General features: G+C 45.3%; 1 protein-coding gene and 1 long non-coding RNA gene across 6 annotated transcripts in view; one reads left to right on the forward strand and one right to left on the reverse strand.

Moving 5' to 3' along the window:
• PTPN23 (protein tyrosine phosphatase non-receptor type 23) overlaps window positions 1-25,087 on the forward strand; it is a 35,286-nt gene that overhangs the window by 5,869 nt on the left and 4,330 nt on the right. For 2 of the 5 annotated variants that reach the window (XM_045049491.1, XM_045049493.1), the window contains exons 2-16: window positions 2,636-2,710; window positions 20,552-20,679; window positions 20,932-21,008; window positions 21,660-21,709; window positions 21,867-21,998; window positions 22,265-22,345; window positions 22,440-22,571; window positions 22,676-22,723; window positions 23,078-23,134; window positions 23,273-23,331; window positions 23,491-23,570; window positions 23,685-23,799; window positions 23,893-23,958; window positions 24,330-24,475; window positions 24,730-25,083. In XM_045049491.1, coding sequence (XP_044905426.1) covers window positions 2,636-2,710; window positions 20,552-20,679; window positions 20,932-21,008; window positions 21,660-21,709; window positions 21,867-21,998; window positions 22,265-22,345; window positions 22,440-22,571; window positions 22,676-22,723; window positions 23,078-23,134; window positions 23,273-23,331; window positions 23,491-23,570; window positions 23,685-23,799; window positions 23,893-23,958; window positions 24,330-24,475; window positions 24,730-25,083 — 1,600 coding nt within the window. Of the gene's footprint in view, window positions 1-2,635; window positions 2,711-20,551; window positions 20,680-20,850; window positions 21,009-21,659; window positions 21,710-21,866; window positions 21,999-22,264; window positions 22,346-22,439; window positions 22,572-22,675; window positions 22,724-23,077; window positions 23,135-23,272; window positions 23,332-23,490; window positions 23,571-23,684; window positions 23,800-23,892; window positions 23,959-24,329; window positions 24,476-24,729; window positions 25,084-25,087 lie in introns of those variants that run through there. The other 3 variants (XM_003982194.6, XM_045049492.1, XM_045049494.1) reach the window with 3 other exon arrangements.
• Window positions 23,645-24,450, reverse strand: LOC123382996. Its single transcript, XR_006592148.1, has 2 exons — window positions 24,309-24,450; window positions 23,645-24,013 (listed from the first exon to the last, which is right to left on the reverse strand). It is a non-coding gene; the product is annotated as an uncharacterized LOC123382996 (long non-coding RNA).

Consider the following 25,087-nt stretch of genomic DNA (forward strand, 5'->3'; position numbering starts at 1 on the left):
TCCATCAGTTATTAGTGCTGTGAACTCGGCAGATGCCCTGACCTCTTTGCCTCAGTTTGTTTATTTCCTCATCTGTAAAATGGTGATGATAATAGTATCTACTGCTTTGGGTTGTTACAGGGTTTGAGGAACTTTTTAGGTGCTCACCACAGAGCCTGGTCTGTGGCAGGAGCTCAGTCAGTTTTTGCTGCTGCTGATCTTAGAGGAGGAATGAGACAGGTAGAAGGTGACCTCTTAAGGACAGTTTGCTGGGGTTGGGAGCAGCCTTTCTCTCTCCTTCACCATGTGTGAACAGCAAGGACAGGTGTTTTTAGCGACGCCAGGAGAAGCCTTGTTTCTAAGACTCCAGGATCCCTCTATCCCATGGGGCCTCCAGGCTGTGTGTACTGTTACTCTAAAACCTCTTACCAAAAGGGAATTAATCAAGGAATACATTCCCATTTTAGTCAAGTTCTACCTTACAGCCCAGGCCACACTTTATATTTATGGTGTTTGGAGGGCTGGTTGAGAAGAAGAGGTTTGGCTAGATCCAAGCGAGGATTGCAAACCAGGAGCCCATAAACGGGCTTAAGAGTGTCTGCGAACTCCTAACATTGTTTGCACATTTTTGCATTTGTGCATAGTTGAGTATTTCTAGGAAGATTTCTTTCATGGCTTTTATCATATTGTCAAAGGACTTACAGAAGGCCCTGTTGGGCAGAATGTCCCATCTTCTGAATTTTTCGGAGTGTCTCCTTTTAGTATTTTCAATTTGTTCATCCCTCCTCTGCATTTCCTGTAAAGGCAGCCATTTGCTGAGGATCTAACACATACTAATGAGGCCCCTGCTGTTCCTGACGCACTCATTGATTGGTGTGGATTGGAGGGGTGTCACTGGCATGACCCTGCCACAAGGCACAGTCTGGTGCAGGCATGTTTGGAATGTAGAGAGAGCAGCAGCTGAAGTTCAAGGAAGTGACATTTCATCTGAGTCTTAATGGAGAAGAGGTGACAACATGGGGACAGGTACTGAGACCTGAGAGCAATTCCATAGGACTGTTGGCTGGGTGTCCCTGGAACATGCTAGAGGACAGTCTTTGAAGGCTGTTGGGAGCAGGTTGTGAAGAGCCCTGAACTCTGTGCCTAGGAGATTAGATTTGGACTTGGAGGCTTTGGGGAGCTACTGTTGCACATTCTTTTTAGATTACAATTTTTTCTCTTTAGATTGCAACTCATTTCTCATAATCTCACTATCCTAAGAAAAGCATATTTTGGTTTATTTTTTTCCTCAGGTGCGTGTGTGTTTCAGAAGGCTCTGAAGTTAGGAGTGACATTGGAGTTGTGCTAGAAAGATCATTCTGGCCTCTAAGTAAGCGATAGCTTTGAAGGGGTTGCAAGAGGATAGAAAGGAGAGCTCATGGCCACATGGGACTTTCAGCAGGTAAAGCCAACGGAAGAGTGGTCAGGGTCAGAGGTTTTGGGAACGTGACTGGGTGATGCTGAAACAAATTCAGCAGTAGCCTCCCTTCTGTCTGTCCCACCTCTCCCTTTCCCTGCCAGGGCAGATAGGAGCTGTTCCACAGCCTTCCAGGTTTCCATGTGGCCAATTCCCTAGCCATGAGGCATAGGTCCTGGGAAGGGACCTCACAACAGGTGAGTGGGCCACAGACATCGTGCGAGTGTGCTGCTGGACAGAGAGGCCACCTCTTTTCAGTCTTTGAACCTCAGGGAACCTGTGAGGTGGGCATCAGTGCTCAGTGTTTGTGGAATGGATACATCTGCCCCCCTCCCCCCACCCAGATTGCTAACTCAGGCAGCGGGAACTGCAATGGCAGTAGTTCAGCTGCCTTAGCCTGTTGATCTTAGGTAAACAAGGGGCCTTTTGGCCCAGGCTCTGCCTCCAGACCGATGAGTGTGCTTATTGTCCTAGAGAGTCAGCTCCTGAGGTGAAGAGTGCTGTTGTGGGCGGGCGTGCCAGTCCCCTCTCTGATGCGGGCAGTGACTTTCCCGTCTCCTGTCTGGATCATTCCCATCACACACCTGTGGGCCTGTCCTCATGTAAATCCTTTATTCTGTGGTGCTTTTTCCTAGCGAGAAGGGCTGGCTGGTGAAGAAGCCTTTGCACTCCCACTCTTACTTGGTATCTCTTGTCTGTGTTGGTTGTTGGGTTGGGATTATGGTTGTGATCTCAGAACACAGCAGGGTCCAGTCCTTGAAGGAGGCTTGAATTTGTGGCCTGTTTTGGGATGCTCAGTAGGATCCTATTTCAGCCAGCTAAGTTCCCCAATTCCTGACCTGCCAGAGTCCTGGACTTTACAAAGAGGGCAGTAGCATGACAGAGACCAGCCAGGGTGTTCACACAGGGTCATCCAGTCTTACTTGCCATTTTGCTCAAAGGTGGAGGCTCTCATGGTCAGCTTTTAGTGCTGCCGTGTTACTGAGGTAGAGTTCCCGGAGGACCAGGAGGTAAGCTCATGCTTGTGGGTCTGGACCCAATCCTGAGCCCTGACTTGTGACTTCCAAGGACTCTGGGCAGGAGTGGGAGCCGGGGAGTGTTTTGTATTCCTGGCTTACATCTCTCTCTCTCTCTCTCTCTCTCTCTCTCTCTCTCTCTCTCTCTCTGTCTGTGTGTGTGTCTCTATGTGTCTCTCTCTAGTTTGTCCTGAAGAATTATGGGGAGAACCCAGAAGCCTATAATGAGGAACTGAAGAAACTGGAGTTGCTCAGACAGGTAGGAGGATAGTATTTTTATGCACATATGAACAGGATTGGTTTGATAGGGAGGTAAAGAAACCACCTGGAACTGTGTTCTTCTTCTAATTTAGTATTTTTTCCTCTGTAAAAGCAGCAAAATTAATGATAGAAAAGTTTGAAAATGTAAAAAGTAAAAGATAAGCTTAAAAATCCTTCTCAGAAAGTTTTGCATATATATTTTATAATTTATACATATTTATATATAATTTATATACTTATATTTAAATGTGTATGTATGTTTATATACTATATATAATTATATAAATATATATGTTAAATTATATAAATATGTATATGTGCGTGTGTATATATATATATATATATATACATATATGATATGATTGACCTTTTAACAACATGGGTTTGAACTGTGTGGGTCCACTTATATGCATTTTTTTTACAGTACAGTACTATAAATGTATTTTCCTTATGATTTTTTTAAAGTTTATTTATTTTGAGAGAGCGCATGCTTGCGTGCAAGGGACTGGCAGAGAGTAAGGGAGAGAAGGGATCACAAGCAGTCTCCATGCTGTCAGCTCAGAGCCTGGCTTGGGGTTCGAACTCCCGAACTGTGAGATCATGACCTGAGCCGAAACCAAGAGTCCAGTACTCAACCAACTAAGTCACCTAGATGCCCCTTCCTTGTGATTTCTTTAACACTTCCTTTTCTCTAGTTTCATTGTAAGAGTACAGTGTATAATACATATAACGTACAAAATGTGTGTTAATTGACTATTATCAGTGAGGCTGTGGTCAACAGTAGGCTATTAGTAGTTAAGTTTTTGGAAAGTCAGAAATTATAGTGGATTTTTGACTGCATGGGAGTCAGTGCCCCTACCCAGTACCCCCCTCACTGTTTTAAGTGTCAACTGTGTATACTGTATAAAACCACAGTAGGATCATACACCACCCAAACTGCTTATGTAGTCTGTTTTTTTCACTTCATGTATTGTAGATTTGTTTCTGTATTGATGAAAGTAGAACAGTAGTATTTTTAACGTCCTGTAATCATCACATTGCACTAGAATTTAATTAGTCTAGTCTCAGAGAACATTAGGTTATTTCAGTTTTCGGCATTGTGAATATAATCCCTGTCTGCATTCTTGGGCACATATGGGATTGTTTCTGTAGGAATTAGTGGGCAGATGGGATGTACTTGTTTTCATGTGCACCCCTAACTCTGATGATATACATGCCTACTCCTGCTGTTACTTTTCAGTTCTGGCGGTCTGGGAGTTGAAAAGGGTATTTAATTTTAATTTTCAGTTATTTCATTAATAGTAAGGTTTCACAGTTGTCAGTGTGTTTGTTGTATACCTTCTTTTAGAAATTGTCAATGTCCTTTGCCATTTTTCTATTTTTTTTTTATTTAAAAAATTTTTTAATATTTATTTATTTTTGAGAGAGAGAGAGAGTGTGCGAGCAGGGGAGGGGCAGAGAGAGAGGGAGACACAGAATCCGAAGCAGGCTCCAGGCTCCGAGCTGTCAGCACAGAGCCTGACATGGGGCTCAAACTCATGAAGTGTGAGATCATGACCTGAGCTGAAGTCGGCCACTTAACCTACTGAGCCATCCAGGTGCCCCTATTTTTCTATTCTATATAGGCATACCTTGTTTTGTTTTCTCTTTAAGACTTTTTTTTTTTAAACGCTTATGTATTTATTTTGAGAGAGACACAGAGTGAGAATGGGGGAGGGACAGAGAGAGAGTGAGAGAGACAGAATCCCAAGCAGGCTATGCATTGACAGTGCAGAGCCGGATGCAGGGCTTGAACCCACAAACCAAGAGATCACGATCTGAGCCGAAACCAAGAATTGGAAGCCCAACCAACTGAGCCACCCAGGCGCCCCTAGGCATGCCTTGCACTGTGCTTTGCTTTATTGTGTTTTTTTTTAAGATTTTGTTTTTAAGAATCTCGATAACCCAACATGGGGGGCTAGAACCCACCACCCCAAGATCAAGAGTCCCATGCTCCACCAACTGAGTCAGCCAGGCACCCCACTGATCTGTGATCAGTGATTTTTGATGTTACTATTGTAATTGTTTTGCGTACTACAAACTCATATGGAGACTGAACTTAGTAAATGCTGGGTGTGTTCTTATTGCTCTACTAACTGGCTGTTCCCCTGTCTTTCTTTCCTTGGGTCTCCCTGTTCCTTGCGACACAACAATATTGATATTAGGCCAATTAATAACCTTAAAATAACATCTAAGTTTTCAAGTGAAAGGAAGAGCCACATGTCTCTCATTTTAAATCAAAAGCTAGAAATGATTAAGCCTAGGGAGGAAGGCACGTTGAAAGCCAAGACGGACTGAAAAGTTGAAAGGTAGGCCCCTTGCTCCAGTTAGCCAGGTAGCCAAGTGGTGAATGGAAAAGACAAGTTCTTGAAGCAAATTAAAAGTGCTCCTCCAGTGAACACGTGATTAATAACAGAACCACATCAGCCATTGCTGATGTGGAGAAAGTTTGAGTGGTCTGGATAGAAGATCAAACCAGCCACAACATTCCCTTCAGCCAAAGCCTAGTCCAGAGCAAAGTCCTTACTCTCTTCAATTCTGTGAAGGCTGAGAGAGGTGAAGAAGTAAAGTTTGAAACTAACACAGGCTGGTTCATGAGGTTTAAAGAAAGAAGCCATGTCCCTAACATAAAAATATAAGGTGAAGCAGCAAGTGCTGATGTAGCATCTGCAACAAGTGATCCAGAAAGTTTGGTTAAGATAATTCGTGAAGGCAGCCACACTAAACAACGGATTTTCAATGGAGACATAACAGCCTTCTGATGGAAGAAGATGCCATCTAGGACTTTGACAGCTAGAGAGGAGAAGTCAATGTCTGACCTCAAAGAACAGGCTGACTCTCTTGTTACAGGCTAATGCAGCTGGTGACTGTAAGTTGAAGCCAGTGCTCATTTACCATTCTGAAAATCCTAGGGCCTTTAAGAATTATGCTAAACATACACTGCCCGTGCTGTATAAATGGAACAACAAAGCCTGGATGGCAGCACATGTATTTACAATGTAGTTTACTGTATTTTAAGGCTCCTGTTGAGACCTACTGCTCAAAAAAAAAAAAAAAAAATTCCTTTCAAGATATTACTGCTCATTGACAATGCACATGGTCACCCAAGAGCACTGATGGAAATGTACAAGATAAATGTTGTATTCGTGCTAACACAACATCTGTTCTGCAGCCTATGGATCAAGGAGTAATTGTGGCTTTCAAGCTTATTCTTTAAGAAATCCATTTCTTTCTTTTTTTTTTTTTAAGTGTTTACTTATTTTTGAAAGAGAACATGAGCAGGGGAAGGGCAGAGAGAGAGGGAGACACAGAATCCGAAGCAGGCTCCAGGCTCTGAGCTGTCCGCATAGAGCCTGATGTGGGGCTCAAACCCATGAACCGTGAGATCATGACCTGAGCTGAAGTTGGATGCTTAACCGACTGAGCTACCCAGGTGCCCCTCCTGTTTTTATTTTTTAATTTTTTAAATGTTTTTTTTTTTTTTATTTTTGAGAGAGAGAGAGACAAGCATGAGCAGGGGAGGGGTAGAGAGAGAGGGAGACACAGAAGCTGAAGCAGGCTCCTGGCTCTGAGCTGTCAGCACAGAGCCCAATGCAGGGCTCAGACCCACCAACTGTGAGCTTATGACCTGAGCCAAAGTCGGACACTCAACCGACTGAGCCACCCAGGCGCCCCTTTAAGAAAGATATTTCTAAGGCTATAGCTGCATAGATAGTGATTCCTCTAATGGATCTGGGCGGAGTAAATTGAAAACCTTCTGGAAAGGGTTCACCATCCTAGATGCCATTAAGAACAGTCATGATTCATGGGAAGAAGTCAAAATGTCAACATTCATGGGAGTTTGGAAGAAGTGGATTCCAGCCCTCACAGATGACTTTGAGGGGTTCAAGACTTTAGTGGAGGAAGTAACCACAGGTGTGGTGAAAACAGCAAGAGAACTGGAAGTGGAGCCTGAAGATGGGACTGAAGTGCTGTGATCTCGTGATCAAGCTTGAATGGATGAGGAGTTGCTTCTAATGGGTGAGCGAAAAAAAGTTTCTTGAGCTGGAATATACTGGTGAAGATGCTGTGAAGATTGTTGAAATGACAACAAAGGATTTAGAGTATCATGTACGCTTAGTTGATAAAACAGCAGCGAGACTTGAGAAGATTGACTCCAGTTTTGAAAGAAGTCCTATTGTGGGTCAAATGTTCTCGAGTAGCATTACACGCTACAGAGAAATCGTTCTTGAAAGGAAGAACCAGTCAGTGCGGCAAACTTCATTGTTGTCTTGGTTAAGAAATTGCCACAGCCGCCCAGCCATCGGTGACCACCACCCTGATCAAGTCAGCAGCCATCAGTGTGGAGGCAGGACCACCCACCAGCAAAAAGATTACAACTCACTGAAAGCTTAGATGATGGTTAGCATTATTTTAGCAATAAAGTGCTTTAAAAAAAATTTTTTTTTTTTAACATTTATTCATTTTTTGAGAGGCAGAGTGAGACACACTATGAACAGGGGTGGGGCAGAGAGAGAGGGAGACACAGAATCTGAAGCAGGCTCCAGGCTCTGAGCTGTCAGCACAGAGCCCAATGTGGGGCTTGAACTCACGAACTGTGAGATCGTGACCTGAGCTGAAGTCGAATGCTTCACTGACTGAGCCACCCAGGCGCCCCAATAAAGTGCTTTTAAATTAAGGTATGAACTTTTTAAAGATCTAATGCTACTGCACACTTAGTAGACTACAGTGTAGTGTAAACATAACTTTTATATGCACTGGGAAACCAAAAAATTCATTTTGACCCACTCTATTGTTTTGGTCTGGATCTGAACCTGCAATATCTCTGATGTGTGCCTTTACCTTTCTTCTTACTACTTTATAAGACTTATTCACACATTAATGATATTGCTCCTTTATCTTCTATGATACAGATTTTTTTCAGTTCATTGTTTTTGTTTATTATGTTTTTAATGCACACTTCAGATTTTATATATAAATGTGTAAGGTCCATCCCATCCTTCCTTTTACCTGGCTTTGCTATGCACCCAGAAAAGCTTTGTCACCTATGTAAAATTGTGAGCAGTTACATATGTTCTGCTAGTACGTGTACTGGTTGATTTTTACTTAAGTCTTTATATGACATATATTTAAGTATATGATAGGTAAGGGGAAGCTTGTACTTTAACTTTTTCTCTATATGTTTTCTACTTGTTGGAAACACTCTTATACTGAATTCTTATATGTACTTTAGGTCTTTTCAGAATTTCCTGTTCTCTTCCACCATGTATCTGCCTGTGACAGGTCCACAGTATTTTAAGTATTGTATCTATTGTAGTTTTTCTATCTGCTAAGACTAATTCCTGGTGATAACTTTTCTTTTTCAAGTTTTCCAAGGCTATTCTCAAATGAGTATTTCTCAGTGAACTTAGAATCTTTTTGTCAAGTTCTGCAGAATAGTGCTGGGAATTTTGTGAGCTCATACACCTTACAGGTTGATGAGATAGAATTAATATCTTTATGAGGTTGCTCTTCTCTGCATTTATTCATATATATTACACACACACACACACACACACACACACACGTGTGTGTGTGTGTGTGTGTGTATACATCTTTTTTTTTTTTTTTTTTCCTCCCCAGGCTTCTCAGTAAAATTTCCTTCATGTAGGTTTTTCATATGTCTTGTTGAGTTTATTTCCAGATTTTTTTTTTTGGTTGTTGTTTCTATTGAGTGTCCTTCCCCCTTCTATTATATATATTTTTCACCTGTTAAGAGTTGGTGTAGAGAAAAGCAACTGAGCAATTTAAGTTTATTTATTTATATATTTGTAAGTAATCTTTACATCCAATGTGTACTCAGACTCAAGACCCTGAGATCGAGAATTGTACTCTCCTCAGACTGAGCCAGCCAGGTGCCCCTCCATTGCAGATCCTATCCATACATTTTTCGATTTGGTTAAAGTTTTACCAGTCCTTGCTAGTACTAATTTCTGAATAGCTGATATAGAGAATGTTGGTAGTCTATGGGAATGCAAGCTGGTGCAGCCACTCTGGAAAACAGTATGGAGGGTCCTCAAAAACTAAAAATAGAACCACCCTGTGACCCAGCAATTGCACTACGAGGCATTTATCCAAGGGATATAGGTGTGCTGTTTCGAAGGGACACCTTCACCCCCATGTTTATAGCAGCACTATCAACAATAGCCAAAGTATGAAAAGAGCCCAAATGTCCATCGATGGATGAACCGATAAAGAAGATGTGGTATGTATATACAATGGAGTATTACTCAGCAATCAAGAAGAATGAAATCTTGCCATTTGCAACTACGTGGATGGAACTGGAGGGTATTATGCTGAGTGAAATTGGTCAGAGAAAGACAAAAATCATATGACTTCACTCATATGAGGACTTTAAGGGACACAACAGATGAACATAAGGGAAGGGAAACCAAAATAATATAAAAACAGGGAGGGGGACAAAACAGAAGAGACTCATAAATACGGAGAACAAACTGAGGGTTACTGGAGGGGTTGTGGGAGGGGGGAAAATGGGCTAAATGGGTAAGGGGCACTAAGGAATCTACTCCTGAAATCATTGTTGCACTATATGCTAACTAATTTGGATGTAAATTAAAAAAAAAAAAATGTTAGTAGTCTAATTGAAAATACATCCAAAGTTAACAGGTCACTTGTGTACTAAAAAGTCACGAGTACTATTGGTTTATTGCAAGGATGACTGCTTAGATATGTGGCCGGTGATAGACCAGAAAATACTAACAGCTAATGATTTCTACAGCACGTATGTACATCTCTGAGACCCGAGCTCAGTCAAGCCAGTACAGACTTCAGACCTTCAGACTTCTAACAAAAATCCCAGGGGGAGGGGCGCCTGGGTGGCGCAGTCGGTTAAGCGTCCGACTTCAGCCAAGTCACCATCTCGCGGTCCGTGAGTTCGAACCCCGCGTCAGGCTCTGGGCTGATGGCTCAGAGCCTGGAGCCTGTTTCCGATTCTGTGTCTCCCTCTCTCTCTGCCCCTCCCCCGTTCATGCTCTGTCTCTCTCTGTCCCAAAAATAAATAAACGTTGAAAAAAAAATTAAAAAAAAAAAATCCCAGGGGGAAACGCATCTTAACAACAGAGCATAAAATGATTAGGAAGATAATATATAAAAATATATTATTTGTAATTTGTTAGAAACCTTATTACAAGGAACTTACCTGACTTTTAAAAAATATTAAAAAATTTTTTTCATTGTGGTAAAATACAGGTAATGTAAAATTTAACATCTTAAACATTGTTTTTTACAGCTTTATTGAGGTATCGTTTGTATACCATAAGATTTACTCAATTTAAGTGTACAGTTCAATGAATTTTAGTAAATTTATGGAGTTATGCAGCTTTCATCACAGTCTAATTTTAGAACATTTGTGATATCCCCAAAAGAAACTTCTTGCCCATTTGTGGTCATTCCCTGTTCCTATTCCCAGTCCAGACAGCCACCAGTCTGCTTCCTGTCTGTGTAGACTTTCCTTTTCCAAAATTTCTCAGAACTCCTTTAGCCTCAGTTTCTTTGTCCAAAAAATGGGTTTCCTGATGATCCTTACTTCATTTTATCATTGTGTGCATTAAGTGAGATAATCCAGTATCGGTCCAATGTCTGGTATTCAGTAAGCACTCAGTGAGTATTAGCTATCATTATTATTTTACCTAGCTATCTGCAATCCTTAGGGATTAAACCTGCCATGTTTTCTTAGAGAGATCTAAAATATTAAATTAGATTTACTCAACTGCCTTTTTTTTTTTTTAACTGAACTTTAAACTACTTTTATTTATTTTTTAAATTTACATCCAAGTTAGTTAGCATATGATTTCAGGAGCAGATTCTTTAATGCCTCTTACCCATTTAGCCCATCCCCCCTCCCACAACCCCTCCAGCAACCCTCTGTTTGTTCTCCATATTTAAGAGTCTTATGTTTTTGTCCTCCTTCCTGTTTTTATATTATTTTTGCTTCCCTTCCCTTATGTTCATCTGTTTTGTATCATAAAGTCCTCATATGAGTGAAGTCATATGATATTTGTCTTTCTCTAATTTCGTTTAGCGTAATACTCTCTAGTCCATCCATGTAGTTGCGAATGGCAAGATTTCATTCTTTTTCATTGTCAAGTAATACTCCATTGTATATATATGCACCACATCTTCTTTATCCATTGATGGACATTTGGCTCTTTCCATACTTTGGCTATTGTTGATAGTGCTGCTATAAACATGGGGGTGCATGTGTCCTTTCAAAACAGCACACCTGTATCCCTTGGATAACTACCTAGTGCAATTGCTGGGCCATAGGGTAGTTCTATTTTTAATTTTTTGAGGAACCTCCATACATTGTTCCAGAGTGACTGCACCAGTTTGCATTCCCACCAGCAGTGCAAAAGAGATCCTCTTTCTCTGCATCCTCGCCAACATCTGTTGTTGCCTGAGTTGTTAATGTTAGCCATTTTGATACGCGTGAGGTGGTATCTCATTGTGGTTTTGATTTGTATTTCCCTGATGATGAGTGATGTTGAGCATCTTTTCATGTGTCAGTTGGCCATCTGGATGTCTTCTTTAGAGAAGTGTCTATTCATGTGTTTTGCCCATTTCTTCACTGAATTATTTGTTACTTAGATGTTGAGTTTGATAAGTTCTTTACAGATTTTGGATACTAACCCTTTAGTTCATATGTCGTTTGCAAATATCTTTTCCCATTCCGTCAGGTGCCTTTTACTTTTGCTGATTGTTTCCTTTGCTGTGCAGAAGCTTTTTATTTTGATGAGTCCCACATCTTAAGCATTTTTTGTGTGTGCATCGTAACCATTTTTAAGTGTATAGCGTTGTTAAGTACGTTTACATTGTCATGCAACCAGAACTCTTTTCATCTTGTAAAACTGACACCTTGCACCCATTAAACAACAAATCCCCATTTCTGCTTCCCACACCCTGGTAACTACTGTTCCACTTTCTGTCTCTGTGAATTTGACTACTTTACTACTTGACATAAGTGGACTTACATAGTATTTATCTTTTTATAACTGGCTTATTTCACTTGGCAAAATATCCTCAAGGTTCCTCTGTTTTAGTGTGTTTCAGAATTTCCTTTTTTTCAGGCTGAGTAATGTTTCATTGTATGTACATACCACATTTTGTTTATTCATTTATCCATTGATGGACACATGGGTTGCCTCCACCTTTAGCCTATTGTGAATAATGCCACCGTGGGTGTGAATGGGTTGTATGTGTAATGCTCATGTACAAATACCTGTTTGAGCCCCTGCCTTCAATTCTTTGAGTATATATCCAGAAATGGAATTACTGGTTCATATGGTAATTCTATTTGTAATTTTTAGAGGAACCTCCATACTGTTTTCCACGGCAGCTGCACCTTTATATTTCCACCAACAGTGTACAAGGGTTCCAGTTTCTCCACATCCTTGCCAGCATGCATTATTTTCCATCTTTTTTATAGTAGTCATCTTGAGGAATGTGAGATGGTATCTCATTGTAGTTTTGATTTTGCATTTCCCTAATGATCAGTGTTGTTTAGTATCTTTTCATGTATTGTGTATCTGCTTTGGAGAAATGTCTATTCAGGTCCTTTGCCCATTTTTGAACAGAGTTTCTGTTGTTATGTTGTAGTTCTTTATATGTTCTGGGTATTAACTCCTTATCAGATACATGACTTGCCAGTATTTTCTCCTATTCCATGGGTTGCCTTTTCACTCTGTTGATTGTGTCCTTTGATAGTCAGAAGTTTTACATTTTGATGTAGTCCTGTTTATCTGTTTTTTCTTTTGTTTCCTGTGCTTTTGGAGTTCTACTCAAGAAATCATTGCCAGATCCAATGTCACAAAGATGTCCTTCCTTTGTTTCTTCTCCTTTGTTTCTTCTAAGAGTTTTATAGCTTCAGCTCTTAAATTTAGGTCTTCGATCCATTTTGAGTTTATTTTTGTAAATGATATAAGGTAAGGGTCCAACTTCATCCTTTTGCATGTGGATTATAGTTTTCCCAGCACCGTTTGCTCAAAAGGCTGTCCCCCGTTGAATGGTCTTGGCACCCTTGTCAAAAATCATGTGACCCCATGTATCAGTTTACTATGGCTGCCATAATAAAGTACCACAGACTGTGGCTTAAATAACAGAAATTTAGTTTCTCACAGTTCTAGATGCTGGAAGTCTGAGATCAAGGTGTTGATAGGGTTGATTTCTTCTGAGGCCTCTCTCTTGAGCTTGTGGATGGCCATTTTCTCGCTGTATCTTCACATAGTTGTCCTTCTGTGCATGTCTGTGTCCTAATCTCTTCCTATAAGGACAACAGTCCTATTGGACTAGTGCCCATTTGTATAATTTCAGTTTACTTTACCTCTTTTAAGGCTTTATCTCTAAATACAGTCACATTCTGAGATAATGAGGGGGGTGGGACTTCAACATATCAATTGGGGGCAGTACAGTTCAGCTCATAACATCATATATGCAAGGGTTTATTTCTGGGTTCTTTCCTCTCTTTCATTGGTGTATATGTCTCTTTATGCCAGTATCACATTGTTTCAATTATTGTAGCTTTGTAATTTTCAAAATTAGCAGTTGTGAGGGCCCCCCCCCCCCCCCCCCCCCGGGGTGACTCTCAGTTGGTTGATTGTCCGACTTTGGCTCAGGTTCTGATGTCATGGTTTATGAGTTCAAGCCCCGCATTTGGCTCTCTGCTGTCAGCCTGGAAGCCCACTTCAGATCTTCTGTCCCCCTTTCTCTTTGCCCCTCCCCCACTGGTGCGCCCACACACACAATGTAATAAAACATTAAAAAAATTTTTTTTTAATTAATTGTGAAATCTTTAGCTTTGTTCTTCTTTTTCAAGATTGTTTTGGCTCTTTGGAGTCCCTTGAGATTCCATATGAATTTTAGTATGGATTTTTCTCCTTCTGTAAAAAATGTCATTGGGATTCTGATAAGGATTTCACTGAATCCCTAAAGATCAAAAATCCAAAAAAGTAGATCATTTTGGGGGAGGTTTGCCACCTTAGTATTAAATTTTTTTAATACATGAATATGGATAGCTATCCATTTATTTATGTCTTTAATTTTAAAGTTTTTGGCAAAATTTTGTACCCTTTGCGTTCTTGGTTAAGTTTACTTCTGTGTAATTCTTTTTGATGCTATCGTAAATGGAATTTTTTTAAAATTTCTCATTTTCTAATTGTCCATTGTGATTATATACAAACAAATGAATTTTGTGTACTGATTTTTTTATTCTGCAATTTTGCTGAATTTATTTCTAACAGGCTTTTTATGAACTCTTTAGGGCTTTCTATATATAAAATCATGTCTGTATACAGAGATAATTTTTGCTTCCTCCTTTTTAATTTAGATGCCTCTTATTTCTTTTTCTTGCCTGATTGCTCTGGCAATCCAGTATGATGTTAAATAGAAGTTGTACAAGTGGGAAGCCTGTCTTATTCCTAGTCATAGAGGAAGAGCTTTCAGGCTTTTACCAGTTTGATATGATGTTAGTTAAGAGTTTTTCACATATGGCCTTTATTATGTTGAAATAGAGGAACTTAACTGACTTTTGTAGAAGGTGACACTGTTCTTAGGAAATTTGTCCAAAAGGTGAAATATCTCGCTACTCTGTTTCAAAGAAGTTAAAAACAACTTTTCCTATCTGAATAACAAAAAGTTGAAATAAAAATTTTACTTACAATTTCAAAGTGTAGGAGGTTGTATCTTTCTCCCAAAGCAGGGATAATTGGTGGTTTTTTTTTTTTTTTTCTTGTTTTATTTTAGAGAGAGAGCACATGAGCACATGAGCATGTGCCAGTAGGAGGGTGCAGAGAGAAAGAGAATCTTACTCAGGCCCCACAGCCAGTGTGGAGCCAAATGTGCTACTTGATCCCGTGACCCTGGGATCATGACCTGAGCCAAAAGAAAGTCAGACGCTCAACTGACTAAGCCACCCTGGTGCCCCAATTGCTATGTTTATATATACTAAAGAGGTAAACTACTGTGTATAAATTGAATTTTTTCCTGTTTTTGAAATATATTAGTCTCTTATGTAGAAAACAAAAAGTGGAGTCACATCTTTGTTAAAATAATTTTAGCTTTTATAATTGCCCATGTATGTACATTTACTGTGATCTTTATTTCTTCATGTGGCTTCAGGTTACTATCAAGTGTCCTTTTGTTTTAGCAGTTCTTGCGGGTAGATCCGGTGGTAGTGAATTTGTTCAGCTTTTGTTTATCTGGGAATGTCCTAATGTCTCCTCAGTTTTGAAGGACAGTTTTGCTGGATATAGGATTTTTGTTTGCAGGGTTTTTTTCTTTTTCTTTTTCTTTTTTTAAAGTAGGGCTCCATGTCCAGTGTGGAGCCCAGTGCAGGGCTTGAACTTAGATCAAGACCTGAGATCAAGACCTGAGCTGAGGTCAAGTTGGATGCTTAACTGACTGAGCCACTCAGGCGCCTTAGCAGGCGTTTTTCTTTCAGTTCTTTGAATGTATGGATCTACTGCCTCTGGTCTCCAGAGTTCCTGGCGAGAGATCTGAGAATCTCTTTGAGGATCCCCTGTATGTGATGAGTCGCTTCTCTCTCGCTGCTTTCCAGATTCTCCGTGTCTTTGGCTTGTGACAGTTGGCTACAGCGTCTTGTGTGGGTCTTTTGAGTTCATCCTACTTTGAGTTTTTAAGTTTCATGTCTTTCACCTAAGGAGTTTTAGGCCATTATTTCTTCAAATGTTTTCTCTGTCCCTTTCTTTCTTCTTTTTCTGGGATTTCTACAGTGCTTTTGTTGGTCTGCTTGAAGATATCTTCACAGGTCCCTTAGACTGTGTTCACTTTTATTCAGTATTTTTTCTTTCTGTTCCTTAGACTTGGTAATTTCAGTTGTCCTATTGTCAAGTCCACTGATTCTTTTGTCTGCCTGTGCAAATCTGCTTTTCAGTCTAGTGGTGAATTTTTCAGTGTAGTTATAGCACTTTTCAGCTTCAGATTTTTTTTTTTTTGGTCTTTTTACATTTTCTCTTTGTTGATGTTTGCATCTTTCCTTACATTGTTTTCTTGGCCTTCTCTACATCTTCCTTTAGTTCTTTGAGCATCTTCTTTTTAAAATTTATTTCTATTTTTATTAATGTTTATTTTTGAGAGAGTAAGCACACAAACTGGAGAGGGACAGAGAGAGAGAGAGAGAGGGAGACAGAGGATCCGAAGCAGGCTGTGTGCTTTCAGCACAGAGCTCAGTGTGGGGCTCAAACTCACAAAGCATGAAATCATGATCTGAGCTGAAGTCGGATGCTTAACCAGCTGAGCCACCCAGGTGCCCCAGTTCTTTGAGCATCTTTAAGATAGTTGTTTTAAAGTATATGGGGCACCTGGGTGGCGCAGTCGGTTAAGCGTCCGACTTCAGCCAGGTCACGATCTCGCGGTCCGTGAGTTCGAGCCCCGCGTCAGGCTCTGGGCTGATGGCTCGGAGCCTGGAGCCTGTTTCCGATTCTGTGTCTCTCTCTCTCTCTGCCCCTCCCCCGTTCATGCTCTGTCTCTCTCTGTCCCAAAAATAAATAAACGTTGAAAAAAAAAATTAAAAAAAAAAATAAAGTATTTGTCTAGTACATCTACCACCAAGTCTTCTTCAGGAGCAATTTTTTTTTTTTTTTAAGTTAATGTATTTTGAGAAAGTGCAAGCAGGGGAGGGGCAGAGAAAGAGGGAGAATCTCAAGCAGGCTCTGTGCTGTCAGTACAGAGCCCCGATGGGGGGCTCAAACTCATGAAGCAGTGAGATCATGACTTGAGTTGAAATCAAGAATTGGACACTCAACCAACTGAGCCATCCGGGTGCCCCTTCAGGGACAATTTCTGTTTTTTTGTTTTGTTTTTCCATTTGAATGGGCCACACTTGCCTGTTTTTTTGTATGCCTTGTGCTTTTTTGTTGAAAACTGGACATTTGAATCTAATGATGCGGTGACTCTGGAAATCAGAATCTCTCCCTTCCTCGGGGTTTGCTGGGCTTTTTGTTTTTTTGTTTTTTGTTGTAGCCTGTGTGTCAAGAATTAGCTGAGGTTTAGGGGTGCCTGGGTGGCTCAGTCACTTAAGCATTCACCTTCAGCTCATGACCTCATGACCTCATGGTTCATGAGTTCAGGTTCTGCGTTAGGCTCTGTGCTGACAGCTCAGATCCTCAAGCCTGCTTCGGATTCTGTGTCTCCCTCTCTGTCTGCAAACCTCCCCCCACCCCCTCCACCCTGGTTTGCACTCTGTGTCTGTGTGTCTGTCTGTCTGTCTGTCTGTCTCTCTCTCTCTCTCTCAAAAATAAATATCAAAAAGAAAAAAAGAAAAAGAATTAGCTGAGGTTTCTGAACTTAAGGTCTTCTCAAGTCTTCTAAGCCTGTGCCTTTCCCTGGATGTGCATGGTGACTTTCTCATTTCCCCTGTGTATATGGTTGCTTTCGAATGTCAGTCTGGTTCCCACATGTCAGTCTGGCTCACAGAAGGGAAAAAAGACAAATGGAGGGGTGAGTGGAAGGAGGAGTACTGTTTCTTTATTTATTAAAAATGTTTGTTTATTTTGAGAGAGAGTGTGAGCAGGGGAGGGGCAGAGAGAGAGAGAGAGGGAGAGAGAGAATCCCAAGCAGGCTCTGTGCTGCTAGCATAGAGCCTGACATGGGGCTCAGACTCACAGACCGTGAGATCACGACCTGAGCCAAAATCAAGAGTCGGACACTCAACCGACTGAGCCACCCAGGTCCCCCAGCACTGGAGCTTTAAATCCCCTTTGAAGTCACTTCCACCTGAGGGAAGGTGCAGCAGTGGAGGGAGGTGTTTGTCCACCTTCCCCTTTGCTCCTCTGAGATCGGAAGCAGCAGTCCGTGATCAGAGCCCAGATCCCCCGTATCTGGAGGACAGAGTCCTTGCTGCCTACTCTGGCTCCCACAGACTGTGCAGGCTGCTCCAGAAACACGTGCAGGGCTGGGGGCTGGGTAGCTACTACTGTGCCAAGACCTAAAATTCACCAAAATTTACCACCTAAGCCTTCCTCTGTGAGCTACAAGCCTTCAGTAGACTCCAGAGCTCCAAAATAGTCACCTCAGACAGATTCCGCCAGTGCCATTGTTGTCTTGGTGGGCACAGGTTTCTGCTGCTTCCTGCTCTTCCACTTCCCAGAATATTCCTCATAAATTTTTTAAAAAGGTTTTACTTGGACAGTTTGCAAACTAGTGAGAGAATCTTAACCCCCAGGACTGCCACCATTGTGTGCACATGCCACGCCCTGGGAGCAGCACTCCTCCTGGTCTCCAAAACCTCTTCTGCGGCACATTCTTTCAGGCGTGGGGCAGGCGGCCTGCACAGAGCAGTGGGCTGGAGAGCACCGGCCCAGGACCCAAGGCTCTTCCCAGGCCCTGGGAGGACAGAGACTAGGATAGCTACTTCCTCTAGCCGGGACTTGATTTTTTTTTATCCAGAAAGTGTGAGAATTGGTCTGGATTCGTGTTTCTTCAGCAAACAAACTTTTGTGTATAATCCAGACCAAAAAACCTCCCAAGTTCAGCAGTACATGAAGTGAAAATAAGGGTTTAAATTAGGAGGGGAGGGTAGGTGAGGGGTACTGAGGAGGGCACCTGTTGGGATGAGCACTGGATGTTGTATGGAAATGAATTTGACAATAAATTCCATGTTAAAAAAAAATTAAAAATAACTAAATTATTACAGCAATTTTTTAACACTGGTCTAGTGAATTACAGAAAATGTGTCAAAGCAGAGAGACATGCAAAGCAAAGTCAGCATAAGTGAAGTTAAGCTTTTACCATGACTCTGTGATTTGTAGTTCAAATGGAGGGTGGATATAAGTTGGGAAGCTATGGGCAACCCTCTTTGTGCGATCCGGCCCCAGTTTCCTCACCTGAAAAGCAGGGGCCGGAAGAGTCGTCCTCTAAGAAGACCTTCCAATTGTAACTCCAAAATTCTCAGTTCTGTGACTACAGGGCATAAAGCTGGCAGGCGTGGTGAGGGGCTCATGAGGGTGGTGGGAGTGCTGCGGCTTCAGAGCTTCCTTTCTGACTCCTGTTCTGCTTGGCTCCTCCGTGTGTAGGTGACAGAGAACATGGCAGGTGGGACACGGAGGGCCGCGTTTCTTGGCTGGATTAAAAGTGCCAGTGGAGTTGTGTGGCTTGGAGGGAAGGTTGCTTCCATTGTCTCCCAGAGATGGTGTTAGGAAGTACAAAGACAAATCTTCTCTATTTTAACCTTTTTATGTGTGCTTTATCGAGTATTTTAAAAAATGTGTAGCTAGCACATCAGATTTGTTGTTTCAAAGAGGTGGCAGCTTAAGATGTGGCTCCCGCTTTGAAAAATGGCGTCAGCCTGAAGGGAAAGGTTAAGTCCCCATGGTATTTGATGACAGCAGAGGTTCTGATGGGGAGGGGGTGGTGACTAGATTCCAGACGCCCTGGTCACACCTTACCAGCATGGCCGTGAGCCTTCGCCTTGCTCTGCGCCCTCTGGAGGCTGCTCCACAAGGGAGCTTACATTCCTGCTCCGAGAGGACGACGGGGCCCAGGGGAGAGCTGCTGAGTGGGACGGGCCCCAGCTCTCCCTTCTGAGGCAGGGGCCTTGGAGCCCAGCTCCACAGGGTGGTGTCCTGGAGGGTTTCTTCTAGCAGGTGGTGCTGGCTAGCTGTCCCCTGGAGTCCGGGGGTGGGGGGGGGGCTGGTTCACCCAGCTGGGGGGCGAGGGCGTGCACGGTGCCTCCGGCCCAGCCCTTTTTTGTGTTGGGCACTTGCTTCTTGGAGAGTATGTTGTCTACTCTTCTCTGTGAGCACAGGTTTTGTCTGCTTTGTTTTGTGTCCCCAAAATGAGAAAAGTTTTGTTTTTTATAAAGAGTAAAAGCATTCAATATAAAAAATAGAGTATTAAATACATATCCCTATGTATATAGAGAATAGGATAAATTACTTAGACCCAGTGGTAATCACGTAACATTTTGGTGTATAACCTTCTAGAATCTTTTGTCTTTGTGTATACACCTAGTTGGCTCTCAGTATCTATGTAATTTTACATAAATGAAATCCTACTGCTCATCTGTTACTTTTTTTTTCCCCCAACGATAAATATGTCATAAACATCTAAACATAATAGAGACTCTTGTCTTCAGCCTTTGTGGCTGTAGAGTATTTTGTGGGTAGGTTTGACATAATTTATTTAAACAGTCCTCTTTAATGGAAATTTTGGTGGCATCCAGTATTTGGCCATGTTAATACTGTGATAAATACCCTGTGTGTTCATCCAAGCATTTGCTTTACTGGGTATCTTTTACTGTAGGTTTTAGATATAGAACTGTGGGTCAGCATTAAGTACTTTAACGTTTTTTTCCTAGTATTTATTTTTTTTGAGAGCAGCAGGGAGGGGCAGAGAGAGGCTAGGGGTGGCAGGGCACAGAGGATCTGAAGCAGGCTCTGAGCTGACAGCAGACAGCCTGATGTGAGGCTGGAACTCACAAACCCTGGGATCATGACCCGAGTTGAAGTCAGATGCTTAACTGAGCCACCCAGACACATCGTACATTAACATTTTTAATGTATGTTTTAAAACTGCCTTCCAGAAAGGTGAGACTGAGCTAGCCAGCCAGCCCTGGCTGGTGGGATGGGTGTTGAACAACTACAGGTATAGCTGTGGGCTTTCTTTGCATCCCTTGGAGTGTGCAGTCTCCTAGCTCAGATGTATGTTTCTTGGGCATCTGTGGGCAGACAGACCTGCCTGTACTCTACCCCAAATGATGGCAGGCCTGCTTCTCCCATCTGCCCCCCAGAATGCGGTCCGTGTCCCACGGGACTTTGAGGGCTGCAGTGTCCTCCGCAAGTACCTAGGCCAGCTCCACTACCTGCAGAGTCGGGTCCCCATGGGCTCGGGCCAAGAGGCCGCTGTTCCTGTCACCTGGTAAGAGCTGGCAGGCAGGGCTGGGGGGAGCCTGGAGGGTGCCTGGGCAGCCCAGGGTGTTTGGATGGTGGGGGTGTCCCTTCCCTTTACTCTCCTCCCCGCCCCCTTCCTTGCTGCCGAGGATGGGGAGTTGCTTGGTGTGGTCTCCCCAGGCCTCCCTCTGACCCGCAGTGGGGTAGCTGGTCCCATCACCTGGCCTCAAGGTCCCGGCCAGCTCCTTCCCTTAAGATGATGGGGGTGGCCTGTCTGCAGGACCGAGATCTTCTCTGGCAAGTCTGTGGCCCATGAGGACATCAAGTATGAGCAGGCCTGCATTCTCTACAACCTCGGTGAGCTGCCTAACCCCTTCTCCATGTCCCTACCTCCCAGGCCCGCCAACCCAGGATCTCAGCTCAGCAGAAAGTCACAAAGGCAGTGTGCTCATGGACAGAAGGTCCCCGGATTCTGACCCCTTCACTGCCTCCCCCATAGCTCTGCCAGCACCTCTTTTCTGGGCCGTGGGCAGCCACCTGCTGGGGAGAAGCTCCATTGGGCTGGCTGCCACATGGTGTTGCTGCTGAGTGCTCTGGCCAGGAGTAGCGACCTGTCTTCATAGACTGGACGGCACTGCCTTGGCTTCTGGTTGGTCTCAGCTAGCCCTGATGACTTGGCCTTAGTGTGGCTCAGGGGAGGCGCCTGGAGAGCCCCAGAGTCCTGTGTAGGCACCCCTGGGGCTTCAAGACTGGACCTGTAGGCTAGGGGCTATGGATGGGAGCTCCTCCTTCCAACACCCACACCTCTGCCTGGTGTAGAGCAGCAGACTGAGGGGCTAGGCTGGACTTCTGAGTGTGTCCTTGGGCCAGCAGCCCCAGTTTTCAGATCCCGGTTTTCCTGACTGTGAGTGACAACACTGCCCCCTCTGCCTTACACTTGACAAAGGTGTGGGCAGCCTGGGGAGCAGCCCTGGGCCAGTCCTGACACCATGTTCTCTGACTCCCCAGGGGCACTGCACTCCATGTTGGGGGCCATGGACAAGCGAGTGTCTGAGGAGGTGAGGAGGGAAGGGGCAGCGGGTGGGACAGAGGACATAACCCAGGAGGGGTGCTGAGTGTCCTTCACCTCCAGAGTTTGCGTCCTGTCCTGTGGGAGTGGACACGGGCAGCTATCTGGCTCTGCCTCTGGCCATCCTCCGCCTCTTCCCCTCCCAGGGCATGAAGGTCTCCTGCACTCACTTCCAGTGCGCGGCAGGCGCCTTTGCCTACCTGCGTGAGCACTTCCCTCATGCCTACAGCGTTGACATGAGTCGCCAGATCCTCACTCTCAATGTCAACCTCATGCTGGTGAGGAGGTGCCCTTGTTGGGGCCCGGTTGAATCCGGGGATGGGGACGGCTGGTGCCGGCTCCTAGACCAGGCCTTGTGCAGATGGCGGTGGGGCCTTGGCTTTGAGCTTTTGAGCCCCGGTGGGTCAGAGCAGGGCAGCGCTTCTTGGAGTAGGGGAGGTTGGAGGAGCGAGGACAGGGGAGGGGAATCCCTCTGTGGTCCCCCTGATGGGAAGGGTACGATCTCCGGGTAAACAAGCGAACGCACCTGCATTTGTTGGTCCAGGGCCAGGCTCAGGAGTGCCTTCTGGAGAAGTCAATGTTGGACAACAGGAAGAGCTTTCTGGTGGCCCGCATCAGTGCACAGGTAGGGACGGGGGTGGGTGGTGGCCCTCAAGGGACTGAGAGCAGGCCTTTAGTTCACTCCTGACCCCCACTCACGGCCCCATCCTGGCTCCCAGGTGGTGGATTACTACAAGGAGGCATGCCGGGCCTTGGAGAACCCTGACACCGCCTCGCTGCTGGGCCGGATCCAGAAGGACTGGAAGAAGCTCGTACAGATGAAGATCTACTACTTTGCAGCTGTGGCTCATGTGCGAGCACTGTGACCACTGGGGGGGGTGGGGGGGGGGGATGAGCCAGCGGGGGTGCTGCCACAGCTGGGAAGTAAGTGGTGGCGTCTCTTCTCTCTCGCCAGCTGCACATGGGGAAGCAGGCTGAGGAGCAGCAGAAGTTCGGGGAGCGGGTGAGTGAGCCACGGCAGGGGGTTAGGACTAAGTCCAGCCTAGGAGGTGCTAGAGGGGAAACTTCCCTTACGGAGTAGGAGAGGTTGTCCTGGCCGTCCCTCACGCCCACATCCTTGGCCACCGCTGGCTGTAGGCCTGGTGTTTCTTTTATGTTGTCCCATCTGTTTTCACCCTGATCCCAAGAGGCCTGAGGAGGTGGGGCAGGGGGTGACACTAAGCTGATGGCTTGGCTGGTGCCTGGCTGCTTCCTCAGCTTCTGGTCTTCTAATGGGTCACCCGATGGCCAGGCAGGGCTTAATGGGGTGGCAGCAGGAGGGAAGGATGGACCGGGCTCTGCCTGCTGCCCCGTACAGGTCGCATACTTCCAGAGTGCCCTGGACAAGCTTAATGAAGCCATCAAGTTAGCCAAGGTAAAGCTGAGGAAGAGCGTGGCTGCCCCTCAGAGCCCTGAGAGTACATGGTGGGGCTGAGGGTTGTCCTGATGCCAGCTTGACTTGGTGCTGAGTGTCCTCCCCACTCCCCGCCCCTCCACCTTCCCTGTCCTACAGGGCCAGCCTGACACTGTGCAAGATGCGCTTCGCTTCACTATGGATGTCATTGGGGGAAAGTGAGTCTGTGGGGCTGGTGGTGGCCCTGGTTCCTATTTGTCGGGAAGGGTCTTGGCCCTTTGCCTGCATCATGTACCTGAGAATAGTGGGCCCCCTGGGAGGCTAGGTCCTGGATCCCTGCTGATTGCTGGACTCCCCACTTCCCCTTCTGACCCCAGGTACAATTCTGCCAAAAAGGACAATGACTTCATCTACCACGAGGCTGTCCCAGTACTGGACACCCTGCAGCCCGTGAAAGGTCTGGAGCTGAGCCGAGGCTGAGGCTTGGGGTAGGGGGTGAAGACGGGAGGACAGAACAGAGGCAGACTCCGCTTGTGTGGACTTGGTCTCCAGTTGTTCCTCTCCCTCCCAGGTGCCCCCTTGGTAAAGCCCTTACCAGTGAACCCCACAGACCCGGCCGTCACGGGCCCTGACATCTTTGCCAAACTGGTACCCATGGCTGCCCACGAAGCGTCGTCACTGTACAGGTGGGCGGGAGGGGCCGGCCCCGTTCTTAGCACACGTGGGGTTGGGATGTCTCAGGACATAGGTTTCCAACAACTGCTCTGTCACTTCTGCAGTGAGGAGAAGGCCAAGCTGCTTCGGGAGATGATGGCCAAGATTGAGGACAAGAATGAAGTCCTGGAGTGAGTGTGGGGCTGGAGGTGACACAGCAGATGTCTGTGGGGTCCCCAGTGCTGCCTGCAGCAGGGAAAGGAATAACGAATGTCCTCTTGCCCCAGGTTTCCTAGCACTGCTTTTCCTGCCCGTGGTCTCGGGTGCTGGATTTAGAGGGTGAAAGTCATATGTCTTGGGAGGACAGTGTCCCTCTGTCGCATTTTCTTCACCAGTGCCCTGGGTCTGTTCTGCGGGGCCAGGTCAAGACCTCCAGTGGTAGAGTCAGGATGCGAACTTGCCCTTTGCTAGGACCTCAGACCCAGTTTCAGTGGTGGGGCTCGCTCTCGGGAGAGGAGTGAGAAGTTAGGTCAACACCCACCTGGTCCTCTTGCCCTCACAGCCAGTTCATGGATTCGATGCAGTTGGATCCGGAGACCGTGGACAACCTTGATGCGTACAGCCACATCCCGCCCCAGCTTATGGAAAAGTGTGCCGCTCTCAGTGTCCGGCCCGACACCGTCAGGAACCTTGTCCAGTCCATGCAGGGTGAGCAAGTGGGGAGAAACAAGTGGGTGGTGGAGGTCACCTGTAGGGGCCGCCTCCGTGTCCTCTGTTCCCCGAGGACAGAGGTTAGACTTCTGAGCACTAGGCACGAGCGCCCACCTCCATCCCTCCGTGGATCCCTGTACCCTGTGTGCCCTGCTCGGCGAGCACTGGGTCACACACGGGCCCTTGACTGAGTGGGTGGTTCTGTCTCCCTGGGGATGGACACAAACGGGTGCCTGGTGTGCCTACCTCAGGAACTGCGCCCCCCCTCCCCCGACACCCCCTAGTGCTGTCAGGTGTGTTCACGGATGTGGAGGCCTCCCTGAAGGACATCAGGGAGCTGCTGGAGGAGGATGAGCTGCTTGAGCAGAAGTTGCAGGAGACCCTGGGCCAGGCCGGGGCCAGCCTGGCGGGAGGGGCCGGCTCCAAGGCAGAGCTGGCCGAGGTGAGGCGAGACTGGGCCAAGTACATGGAGGTCCACGAGAAGGCCTCCTTCACCAACAGCGAGCTGCACCGCGCCATGAATCTGCACGTCGGTAACCTGCGCCTGCTCAGCGGGCCGCTGGACCAGGTCCGGGCTGCCCTGCCCACGCCAGCCCTCACCCCAGGTGA

The sequence above is a fragment of the Felis catus genome, chromosome A2, assembly GCF_018350175.1.
Source record: "Felis catus isolate Fca126 chromosome A2, F.catus_Fca126_mat1.0, whole genome shotgun sequence".
Lineage (NCBI taxonomy): Eukaryota > Metazoa > Chordata > Mammalia > Carnivora > Felidae > Felis > Felis catus.